This window comes from Hypanus sabinus, chromosome 20 (genome assembly GCF_030144855.1).
Source record: "Hypanus sabinus isolate sHypSab1 chromosome 20, sHypSab1.hap1, whole genome shotgun sequence".
Lineage (NCBI taxonomy): Eukaryota > Metazoa > Chordata > Chondrichthyes > Myliobatiformes > Dasyatidae > Hypanus > Hypanus sabinus.
This window is the reverse complement of record NC_082725.1, coordinates 51,526,580-51,539,405: the sequence shown is the minus strand read 5'-3', so window position 1 is coordinate 51,539,405 and position 12,826 is coordinate 51,526,580. Positions and strand designations below refer to the sequence as shown.

General features: G+C 39.7%; 2 protein-coding genes across 4 annotated transcripts in view; one reads left to right on the top strand and one right to left on the bottom strand.

The window, feature by feature from the left end:
• LOC132378526 (uncharacterized) overlaps positions 1 to 12,826 on the top strand; it is a 377,364-nt gene that overhangs the window by 28,904 nt on the left and 335,634 nt on the right. The gene's annotated exons all lie outside the window — the stretch shown is intronic.
• The window catches only part of nup153 (nucleoporin 153), a 57,512-nt gene that overhangs the window by 20,490 nt on the left and 24,196 nt on the right, over positions 1 to 12,826 (bottom strand). For 2 of the 3 annotated variants that reach the window (XM_059945487.1, XM_059945490.1), the window contains 5 exons: positions 10,494 to 10,628; positions 8,815 to 8,907; positions 8,545 to 8,620; positions 8,325 to 8,453; positions 4,919 to 5,521 (listed from right to left, as the gene is read on the bottom strand). In XM_059945487.1, the coding sequence (XP_059801470.1) occupies positions 4,919 to 5,521; positions 8,325 to 8,453; positions 8,545 to 8,620; positions 8,815 to 8,907; positions 10,494 to 10,628 (1,036 nt within the window). The remainder of the gene's footprint in view (positions 1 to 4,918; positions 5,522 to 8,324; positions 8,454 to 8,544; positions 8,621 to 8,814; positions 8,908 to 10,493; positions 10,629 to 12,826) is intronic. The other variant, XM_059945488.1, reaches the window with a different exon arrangement.

Sequence of the window (12,826 nt, the reverse complement as noted above, 5' to 3'; positions counted from 1 at the left end):
GTGAAAGCAAAGAAAATAATACATTGAGAATCAAAAATACAACAGAAATATTATATGGTCTTTTTGTGCTTGCCTCCAGAAGAAAACAACAAGCTCATTGGAAAATAAGGCTTCCCGCAGAGATTGCTGAAAATCAGTGTAAAGATGAAAGATGGAACAAGTGGTTTGACCAATAATATGTAATTAGGGACCTGGTAAAAGCTAACTGTGGGGGGCAGAGAAAAAGGGAGAAATAACATGATTGATCAGTTTTAAGCAAGTCTAAAGATTTTGGGAAAAGGAAATCAGTGTTTGACATATCTATTTGAATTTTCTGAGGTATAGGTAGCAGGGTAGATAATCTGTTGAAATGGTGCTACTGTACATTTGAATTTTCAGAAAATGTGTAAGAGGGGAAAAGACTGCACACAAAGATTAAATTGTGTGTTTGTGAATAATACTGAAAATTCTGGAAACATATATATCACGCCAAACATGGGAATGAAAGAATTATGGATATGCCTGCTGGGTATTTCCATTTTCAGCCAGCACCAAAAGAAATGCTGCCATTAAGTTTCTCTTTGTCTGTACTTTATGACAATATTCCCTTCTAATGCTCATCTGAAACTTAAAAACTTGCCCATTTATCAACTTCTGCTTATTCTGATCAGAAATGTCAACTCTTTCCATCTCTATGTTGTCCTCTCTTGTATTTCCAGCATTTTCTATTTTTGTTTCAAACTTCATGCTTGTGTTATTTATGTCCCAATTATAGATAATATGCAAAGTTTGTGAATATACAATAACCAGAGCTTATCATTTTTAAGATCACGATAAGAGTATTATTAAGATGATAGATAGCTTCTACAATCTACCTTTATAAGTGTTGAGGAAGCATAGCAGGAAGCAGAAGGATTTGGTAAGATTATAAGAATGGGCAAGTAAGTGGTAGGTGGAAGGCAGCGTAGGGAAGTACAAGGTCATGCACTTTGACAAAAAGAACAAAGGTGTAGACTATTATCTAAAGGGGAACAAATTCAGAAACTGGAGGATCAAAGGGACTTGAATACTAATGCAGGATTCCCCAAAGATTAACTTGCAGCTTGAGTCTGTGATAAGGAAAGCAAATGAAATGTTAGCATTAATTTTGAGAGGACTAGAATATTGAAGTAAGGATGTAATGCTGAGGCTTTATAAGGCATTGACCAGACTGTACTTGTGGAGTATTGTGAGCAATTTTGGGCCTCTTACCTAAGAAAGAATGTGATAACATTGGAGAGGGTCTAGAGGAAGTTCACGAGAATGATCCCAGGAATGAAAAGGTTAACATATGAGGAGCATTTGATTATTCTGGGTCTGTACTCACTGAGGGTTTAGAAGAATGAGGAGCGTTCTCACTGAAGCCTATCAAATATTGAAAGGCCTAGATAAAGTGGATTTTTTTTAAAAGAATGTTTCTAATAGTGGGGGAGTCTGGAATTGGGGAGCCACAAACTCAGAACTGAGGGATGTCCCTTTAGAATAGAAAAGAGGAAATATTTCTTTAGCCAGAGGGTGGTGAATCTGTGGAATTCATTGTGGAAGTCACTGGGTATATTTAAAGTAGAGGTTGATAGGTTCTTTATTAGTAAGAGTATCGAAGGTGACAGGGAGAAGGCAGGAGAGTGGAGTTGAATGGTTAAAATCGAATGGCAGAGAAAACTTAATGGGCTGAATGGCCTAGTTCTGCTCCTAGGTTTTATGATCTTATATTTGATCTTGCAGGGTGGAAGGCGGAAAATAATTTGGAGATGTGTAATAATTGCTACTTTCTTCAAAAAGAGGTAAAGGTGAAGTAAAATTTAAGGCAAACAATACTCTTGCATTGAAATAGAATGATGTTGATCATGGGAGAAAGTATTAAAATTACTTTCATAGATTCGTAAACCCTAACCATAAATATGGTGGTGTGGCGACCCATTTCCTGGCACATCCGAACCGGCTCACAATTAGATAGCCTACGGGGGTTTGCGAACACAGAGCTTTGGAGCCTCCGCGCCACGGGGGACAGGTTAAGGGAGGCTTAAAAGTGAGGCTGAGGATTTCGAATAAAGTTTTTCCTTCGACTGCAGTTACCGACTCCGGCGGGCATCGGCCACCGCTGCAGCGGCCATACAAGGGGCCGTTTATGGTGCTCCGGAACAACTGGTCCACGTTCGTGCTGGACGTTGGGGGGAAAGAGGAGGTTTTCACGATGGACTGCCTCAAACCGGCCCATGTGGACCTGGCACAACCAGCCGAGTTTCCGGCACCTCGGCGCAGAGGCCGACCTCCCAAGCAGGTTCTGGCCCAGACTGTGGACATTGGGGGGTGTATCGCCGGTTCTGGGGGGGGGGGGAGGTTATGTGGCGACCCATCTCCTGGCACATCCGAACCGGCTCACAATTAGATAGCCTACGGGGGTTTGTGAGCACAGAGCTTTGGAGCTTCTGCGCCACGGGGGGCAGGTTGAGGGAGGCTTAAAAGTGAGGCTGAGGATTTCGAATAAAGTTTTTCCTTCGACTGCAGTTACCGACTCCGTGTCGTAATTTTAGCGCTGCGTGTAGCACACCGCTACAGTGGTTTGTATCTCCGTTAGCAGGGAACCAGTTATTTCTGCTGAAGCGATACAGTAAGATTGTTCATCAAGTTTATCACTGGACAGAGCGCTCTGCTGTGCAAAGAGAGATTAAATAAAACAATTTTCTCTGTAATGTCAAATAATTAATGGTATTATATAGTGAAGATAAAAGTAGTGGGGGCTTACCCTAAGTGGAGAACTTGGGTTAAAATCTCAAGAGTAACGGAATTCAGGACAGAGATTAAGAAATATTCACTCAGACAAATCAGAATCTTGGGTTATTTTCTATTCCAATGCTCCATGTATAAATAGTAGCTGCTAACTCGCTTATTACTGGCACATGTCCAAGATATACAAGGTTCTGAAAGAGATAGCCGTAGAGATTCTGGAGGCATTAGTAATGATCTTTCAAAAATCATTGGACTCTGTCATGGTGCCAGAGGACTGGAAAACTGCAAATGTCACTCCACTTTTTAAGAAGGGAGGAAGGCAGAAGAAAGGAAATTATAGACCAGTTAGCCTAGCCTCAGTGGTTTGGAAGATGTTAAGGATGAGGCTATGGAGTACTTGGTGACACAGTACTAGATAGGACAAAGCTAGCATGGTTTCCTGAAAAGAAGAATCTTGCCTGATGAAACTGTTGGAATTCTTTGAAAAGATGCCACACATGAGGCTGCTTACCTAGTTAAGGGCACATAGTATTACAGGAAAGTTACTAACAGGTTGGAACATTGGCTGATTGGTAGGAGGCAGCAAGTGGGAATAAAAGAATCCTATTCTGGTTGGCTGCCAGTGACTAGTGGTGCTCTGTAGGGGTCAGTGTTGGGACCACTGCTTTTTATGCTGTATATCAATGATTTAGATGATGGAATAGATTACTTTGTTTCCAAGTTTGCAGATGATACAAAGACTGGTGGAGAGGCAAGTAGCATTGAGGAAATGGGTAGGCTACAGAAGGAATAAGAAGAAATTAGAAGAATGTGGCAAATGAAATACAATGTTGGAAAATGCATGATCATGCACTTTGGTAAAAGAAATAAATGTGCAGACTATTTTCTAAATGGGGAGAAAATCAAGACATCTGAGATGCAAATGGACTTGAGTGCCCTTGTACAAAACACCCTCAAGGTTAACTTGCAGGTAGAGTCTAGTGAGAAAGGCAAATGCAATGTTAGCGTTCATTTCAAGAGGTCTAGAAGAGCAGAGGTGTGATGCTGAGACTTTATAAGGAACTGGTGAGATCTCACCTTGAATATTGTGAACAGTTTTGGGTTCCACATCTAAGAAAAGATGTGCTGGCACCGGAGAGGGTTCAGAGGAGGTTCACAAGGATGATTCCAGAATGAAGGGGTTAACAAACGAGAAATGTTTGATAGTTCTGGGTTTTCATTCGCTGGAATTTAGAAAGATGAGGGGGTATCTCATTGAAATCTTTCGAATGTTGCAAGGCCTAGACAGAGTAGATGTGGAAAGGATGTTTCCCATGACTGGGGAGTCAAGGACAAGAGGGCACAACCTCAGTATAGAGGAGAGTCCATTTAAAACAGAGATGCGGAGAAATTTCTTTAGCCAGAGGGTGGTGAATTTGTGGCATTTGGTATCACAGGCAGCTGTAGAGGACAAGTCGTTAGGTGTAGTTAAGGCAGAGCTTGATATTTCTTGATTGTCATGGAATCAAAGGTTACAGGGAGAAGGCTGGGGAATGGGGCTGAGGAGGGGAAGAAAGGATCAACCATGATTGGATGGCAGGGCAGACTCAATGGGCCAAGCAGCCTAATTCTGCTCCTGTCTCATGGTCTTATATAATGAAAAGCTTCTGCTCGTATGCTATTCAGACAGATCATTCTATACATAAACATGTGGATATAAAACAAATGGGGAAAAAAAACAGAATATAGTAGAGAAAGTATAGTGCAGGTAGACAACTGCAAGGACCGCCATGAGGTAGAATAAGAGATCGAGCATCTTGGTGTATTAAGATACAGCAATATACAAAGCTTTGAATTAAAAATGCCAGTGAATGAAATAGGGAAATGGATCTGATGACTCGATCATCACAAATACCGGACCAGACTCGAGAATAATTGTCTTACTTCTTGCACCTTTAATTGCAAGCTCAAGTGAGGCTTATAATGGATAACTCAGACAGCAGCCTACTTTGAATGGACACCAATCTTCTTTGACTATTAGAATAAATCCTGGGATTTCTTGCATCAAAGGAAAAGAGCAATCCAAAAGCAGTCCATTATTACTTCCTGATGCACCAATTGAAGCACTGATAGCCTTGTGAATACTGTGAATAATTTATATATATATATATTTAAAAAAATCATCACATACCTGGCTTAGCATTCTGACAGGCCACACACTTGCTGTCCTCAGCCTTGTTTGAAACAAAGCAAATGGCACAATCCCAAACTCCTTCAGGTTTCTTAAACAGATCCGCTAGTCCCTTAGAGGTACTGCTGGAAGTGTCAGTCTCGGTTCTTGTTCTTTCAGTTACCATAGGCAAAGTCAGCGCAGATCTAATTGCAGTTCCAGGTTTTGGTTTTTCACAAGCTATACACTTGACAGCTTCTGAATTATTTTGAACGAAACAGCAATCACAGTTCCAGCTATCCACTGAAGGCTTGAATTTCTCTCCAAAACCCAAAGGAGTCTCTATAGAAGCTTTGTTACTGATGGTTGACTCAATATTAGTCTCTATGGGAGGTGATGAATTAGCAGTCTGACAAGCAACACATTTTCTAACTGTACTTTTGTTTTGTAATAAGCAGGAACCACACTGCCATGAACCTTCAGCTGGTTTGAACTTATCTCCAAATCCAAGTGTGCTGGAGTTTTCATTTCTTCCAGTAGTTAATGGTACAGATTTCACAGTAACTGGTGTACTGTTCAAGGAATTGACAGCACTTTGAGTAGAAGGCGAAGGCAAAGTAAACTCTTGGAATAGAAAAAAACAGTAAGAGGTTTGTTCACAATATTGCCGACATTACATAGGGTGTACAGCACTTATCTTAATAGCACTTGCCCCAATACAATTCAAATTTGCAATTGAAGTCAGAATTTTCCAAAAGCCTCCAAAACATGTTGTTTCACAAATGTATAAACATGCACTTATTAGAATGAAAGAAAAGGTTAAAAACAAAAGCAATACTGGAATATTGTTGTAAGATGATGTGTAAATGTCCCTTTACCTGAGCAATCAGCTTTTACCCTTTTCACCTTCATAGCACATACATTGTGGAAACACAAGGCAGCACAGTAGTTTAGTGCTGCATTTGGATGTCATTATCAAACAGCAAAGTTGTCTAGCAAGTACCACAGATGGAATTTAAAACCCACAGATGCTAGAAATCTAAAACAAACTGAAAACACTGGGGGATTCAGGTCAAGTGGTAACAGAATAAAATAAAATCTCTCCACTGTAACGATCTACCCAATCAGCCTCCACATTGAACAGATCATCCATAATTTCTATAACCTTTACTCTTCCATCAAATATCAGTATCTCTTTCCTCTTTCAATATTCTGAAGAAAACATTCCTTCTCTGATTCCCCGGTCCACTCATGTGGGCAGGATTGGCTGACAGGGAATTTGGGGTTTGATGTTCTTGTTGCTGTTTCTCCATGTGGGTGATCTGTTAGTTTTTGTGTGAGGGAGGGAATGGGTTTAGGGTTCGAGAGTTTTGTTTTTCTTTTTGTGTGGGGGGTGTGGGTGGGATTGATGTCTTTCTTTCAACTATAGAACCATAGAACATTACAGCCTTTTGGCCCTTCTTGGCTGTGCCAAATCATTTTTCTGCCTAGTCCCACTGACCTGCACCTGGACCATATCCCTCCATACACCTCTCATCCAGGTAACTGTCCAAGTTTTTCTTAACTGTTATAAGTGAGCCTGTATTTACCATTTCATCTAGCAGCTCACTCCACACTCTCACTACTTCTACGGTTTCTTGTATTTTGTAGCTATCTGCAGAAAGCAAATCTCAGAGTTGTATTCTGCACACACACACCGATAATAAATTGAACAAACAGTTGTGAAGACAAAATCTCCACCATCATTCACTTTCACTCCACACTTCCCCATGCAAGAACATGTGATGCCACACCTTCCATTTTACCTCTTTTCGTCCCACTGTCACACGTCACTATCAGGTGTGGGTAAGTGTGCCCAATGAGGGTCACCAGTTGGAAAAAAAGACGATAAGCTACAACGGCATGATAGTGCAAGAGGTTTTAATTAGTGCCAGGTGGAAAGAGTGCAAAAGCTGCCCAAAAGTTGTTAAGAAAATATTTACAAGTAGACAAATAAAAAAAAACACATTTACAGATACACAGAGGCTTTCTTCTCAACACACTTTGTCTTTAACTTTTCAATATAAATAAACCATTTACCAACTTGTCAACTTCAAACTCCACACCCATCTAGCAAAGCGAGACTGTTTAAATCTGCTTAAACCTAGCCTAGAAGAACCAGGAAATACTGCTGTCTGGGGCAGGGACAAAGATAATCATGTGACCAGACCATAATAATTATCTCAGATGCAGAAGTGGAACTCTGTAAAAAGGGATTCTAACATACTACAGTTTTATTCCTCAACAAATGCTTTAGTCAACCCCATAGATCAGTACCCACATGCTCAGATGAATACAAATGAATAATGCTCCCCCACCAGTGGTGTAGCCTGTGTTGTGTGTAGTGTACCTGCTCCCACTAACCCAGACAGTATTTTAGGACTCCCCTAACTGTCCCTTGGGTCTTTTGGAGCCAATGACGTCAACCAGGAAGTGTGCTGTGTTTAGACAAGAGGTAATGAGTGTGATGGGAGGTGTTCTGTTGCCTAAAAACAGATGTAATGGTGTGAGTGAAAATAAATGAAATTGTTTGGAATGCCTGTGGGTGTGTCAAGAATCCTTACTTTTAAGAGTTATTAACCAGTAGAGCACACTAACTGAATGAATTGTTTTGATTAGCCAAGCTAGCAATTGTTTACTATTGGGGTGTGTAAATAGCGAACTCTGCAGAACAGGAAGGTAAAGTGTGTGAACTTCTGGGAAAACTAGACCAGGGACAGACTGGGGAGGAGTAAATAAAGGAGAAAAGGGGCAATGTTAGTGGGAAAACCAGTGTCGCCAACCTATCCTGTCACACCCACATTCCAGGAACCTGAACAGCCCAGCTACTTAAAGTCCCACTTAATTTGCACTTCTTGCGATTTTAGTGTGTTGTATTCAATGTTTATGGTATGGTCCCCATGCAGTGGAAATCAAAGACAGTTGGGTTACCACTTTACAAAACACTTTATTCAGTCCATAAAACTTATACAGTTGTTCTCTGTTTTAATGCTTCATCCTACTCTGACTTCCTGGTCATTATTCCAATGATACCCAAGGAACAGTACCTCATATTCCACCTGAATTCAAGTGTTTCAGTTAATCCTTTTGTTTTTAACCATACTCCTTTCATGTGTGGCTGTACTGTTTCAATTTGGGGTACTTTTTGTCTCCATTGTTAACTCTATCTTTCCCCAGGAAATCACTTGACTTGCTGAGTGCGCCCAACATTTTCTACTATAGTTTTAAATTACCCATATTGATTTGCTATGTGTTAAAAGAACTCAATATTAGTTACAGTAAATTATATGTTAATTCTCATGCATATGATCAAGCAAGGCCTAAAACAGGAGTATTTACTCAGGTAAGAAATAAGATGATTTTAAATTATCTTTTCAAGAGTACTTACCAGGACACTTTAAGATGTCCAGAACACTGCCTTGTTTCAGAGCTTTAGCAGGTCTTAATGGCCCATCACACTGTTCATCTTTTCTCTTGTTTGGTGGTGTTGAAACAGAAGGCGATGAGGTGCATTTTGCTTAAAGAGTGCATGAAAAATTTTAATCACTGACACTGTCAACTTGAGAGCTAATGTTTGACTAATGAATATATTGTAAAATCGTGTTTACCTGCAATAATGGAAGGTCTAGCGGTTACAACAAATGGAACTGATTTGTCAATCGGCTCACTGAAGGTAAATCCAGTCTTTGATGATGGGCAAGAAGTGGAAAGAGAATAGGACAGTTACAAGTGTAGCCAACATGAGCAGATACTGTTGTCATTTTACAACATTACAAATTACTCCAAATTGCAGAAATAACTTGGTGATTTTATTTTGAACTAATGGTACCTCAAATTATGGTAGTTTACAAAGATTTTAGCTCTACAAAATTACTTACAGATACTGAAACAGGTGGCAGATTTGCTTCTGTTGCTTTTATATTCGGTGTAGAAAAGGTAAAGGCAACACTGTTTGGACTAGATACAACTGCCTATAAATGAAGAAAAATAACATTCAAATACATGTACATCAGTTTCTAGGCTGATCTTTTCCACCATCTTGTGTGAGACAATGGCAACTGGTCCATTACAAATGTCCGGAAATTTATTTTCTCCACTGAAGGTAACAAGAACTTCATAATTACCCAATCAGAATGAATTATATGAAATATTAAGATTGCATATTCCCTCTTGCATGCAAGCTTTATTTTTAGAGTTGTCTCAGAAATCAACATTCAAATAAATGTTTGCAACAAGAGAGATTCTGCAGATTCTGGAAATCTAGAGCAACACACACAAAGTGTTGGAGGAATTCAGCAGGCCAGGCAGCATCTATGGAAATGAATAAACAGTCGAAGATCTGGGCCAAGACCCTTTAGATACGAAATAGAGAATAGGACTGGGTCACAAAAGGCCTCAAATTCCATTATTCCTTAAGATTATGGCTGATGACATCCACACAACTCAAATACATTTCTAGTGACTGACTACATTAATCCCCAAAGATCATGTTAATCTGAAACTTCAAGGTTTCTTGTCACCTTCCCAGTTTTCTCTCTGTTGTTACATCCTACTTAATCTGACAGGCTTCAAACTTAAAAAAAAAATTATGTTGAAATCTGAAAATAAGCATTTCTTTTTCCTTTTAAACAATTCAGTTTGGCAACAACGTTGTAAACCCTTACTTTATATAAACTCTTTACTTGATAAACAACTATAAGACTTTCTAGAAAACTAAACATGCTGTGGCCACATACACAGCAACTTGCATCTCAAAATATCAGTTACAATTGCAACTTTTTCTCCAAAAGAAAGGAACTTGTTCTCAATAACAATTCCTATGCCACATTCTCCATCGGACTCAAATATATTTCTACTCTTCCCTATATTTTGTATCAGCCCTGGAAAGCCTTTCGATGCAGAGTAAAAAAGCATAAATGTTAGAAACTGAGCTTTTCACTTGTTATTTTTTTTGATTTTAAAAATAACACACAAGATTGATGAAGAGCTGAACTGTTGCTTGGCTATTATTCATCTTGGCAACACTAAGTTCCTTTTAATTTCTAATTTCATAATGAAATATGGATTAATGGAGAATGTTTAAATATTTCATTAAATGCTTACCATCATTTACATTTCTTAGGCTAATTCGCCTTCTACCAAACCAATTCATCTTTACATAGTTAGCTTAATAGCTTTAAAACTTTAATTTCCAAATGAATTGATATTCTTCTCAAACTGCAAATTAGTCTGCATTAAGACTTTTCCCTAGAGAATTTCTGACTGTGATACTACTAAATGTCATTACACAAGATAGAATTTCTTCTTCAAGATGTTACAAAGTTGATATTCTTTGATCCTAATGGCAAGAGAAATAAGGTATTTTGCAGTTCAAATATAGAACCAATATCCTTTTAACATTACTGAAATGAGAAAAAGTCAAGGGAATTGAACAGAAAATATGCAGAAGCAATCATGAGATGTAATACCATAACTGTATATGATCTGCATCCAGTGAAATGGCTATTTTGTGAAAACAACCAACAACAAAGAAAAGCAACATGCAAAACCATTCTACCTTGTTAGGAAGAGGTTTTGTTACTGCTGGTGTTACAGGTGATGGTGGTACAGGAGAGCCAAAGTTGAAGATTGGCAATGCTGTGGTTTTAATTGGTAAAGATACTTCAGGAAGTTCTGGAGCTGGGGCTTGGACCTGCAGAGGGCACAGGACTGCAGTTACAATTTTAATACACTTTCACATGACAACCTCCAAACAAACTGCAGAACTAAAACACAAGTAAAACCACATCTTAAAGTGTCACTCATAAGTTGTACATTGACTCTGCAGAAAGTTCCCATCACTCATGTTGAAAAGCTGGAGAGGACAGTTAGTACCTTCATTAAGAAGTATTTGGGCCAAGATTGCTAAGTAACATATAGCTGTATGGCAAACGAGCGCTGGAGTTGCCTGTCATGGGGCTGACTGAAGGGTTCAAGTGTGCCAAGTGAGGCTTGAAATGACTCTCAGAATTTCAGAACAGGGAGAACGTGGTCCAGCAGAGTTAGTAAAATAGGCAAAGGCAGTATTCAGGTTTGCAGACATGGTGGGCCAGGTGCAATCTGGAAGAGGAAACTTGGCACAGGCTCAAATAGACCCATTTGGCAAAAGGCGACAACACAAAAGCAAAGACGAGCGAGCTATGGTGGTGGAAAAAGTACAGTGACAGAGGACCAGATGAGGTATGCAAGAGCAGTGTTTCAGGCAAAACAATAGTGGACAAGGTGGGAAAATATTGAGGAAAGAAAATTCAGCTGGAAAGACATGGCAAATGAAAGGAAGAAAGATTAGCTTCCTTATAAGAGCTGTTTATTATGTTCTCCCAACTCCCAAAAATCTGAACCAGTGAAGACCCAGCTTGTCCTCTCTGTGGGAGAACAGCAAACCTCAAGCACATCCTCTCATCAAAGTAAGCCTCACTCAAGAAAGATGCACATGGAGGCAAAACTAGGTCCTCAGATGCTGGTATCCAATGTGGAGAAGCAAAGGCTGAACAACATCTCTAAGCCCAATATAACTGGAAGAACCACCACTCCCTGTGTCTGGCAAGGACAGTCAGTGCCACCTTCATTGACATGGTATGGTTGGTGTTAGGCATACTGGAGCCTGGCTGTCAACCTTGACAAAAGGCTAAAACTTCCCCCGGAGGTGGCCACTATCACCCTCAGACCAAATTTGGTCTTGTGGTCCAGCAGTCTGCGAGGCGTATGAGTGGGAACATGTAAGATACACTGAGCTGGCCACAGATGCTAAGCAGTGTGGTTAGAAGGTGCAGATTTTCCCAGTAGAGGTTGGCTACAGATGATTTGTAACTACTTCCGTGGTCAGGTTGCTGAAGGGATTGGGAATCCGAGGCCAGGGCCAGTGGCAAACTATATAAGAACACTTGGATGTAGCCAAGTGAAGCATCCACTGATCTTGGATGAAGAGGACTAACAGCAGCTGGGTCCTAAAATGACTCATGGGTGGCCAGATGTGAAGAGGATGCACCTGGGTCACCATCGCTCTGTTGAGCCTTCAGGAGATGTAGTGGACTTACATTGACGAAACATCCAAGAAGAGGGGGTACCCACCTGATGATCCCTCGGATGCATTTGCCACCCACCAAACCCTATCTCAAGATCTCTGTGCTATGAACCGAGTTAGGATCTGCTTAGCAAAGGGACTGAAACAACTAGTTCTTTGGGCTCAAATTGAAAAGTTGTAAACTTTTTGTCCATGTAAAGTGAAGTTTATATATCAAAATGGACAGGGAAGAAAATGTTACATGAATCATTTCATTAAAGGTTCCTGATAGAACAATGCCTACTGGAAAATGTACAATTGTAAAGCTAACAAAGATGCATGCACATGCTAGAAGTCTGAGGCAAAAACAAAACAGAAAATGCTCAGAACAACCAACCAGGTCAGTACAGAAAGACAGACAGTTAACATTTCAGATTGATTCATCAGTATTAGCAAGGTAGAAAGCAAACATTGTTTATGTTGCAGAAAAAAGGGAGAATTGAAAATTATAAAGGAGCTGTCAGTAACAAGATATAGAATAACAGGCACTGAATGATACAAACATTGATGTTGACCGAGTGAAGGTTTTCCTATCACAGCAAGTCTGTCTGGAGGAGATGTAGGAGGTGAATGAAAAGAAGGAGAAAAAAGATTCTGGGTCTGAGATATAAAACAGTTCCTAGAGGTTTTTTTTTGCTTTGAGGTCTATGAAAGCCAGGCTATTCATTACTACATTTGAATGAACACAAAACACAAATTTCACCAAGTCAATAAATGTGAGTTTTGTTGCAATCAAAATCTTCTAATACTGATTATTTTAATTGAATATTCTCCAATAAATCCATTAA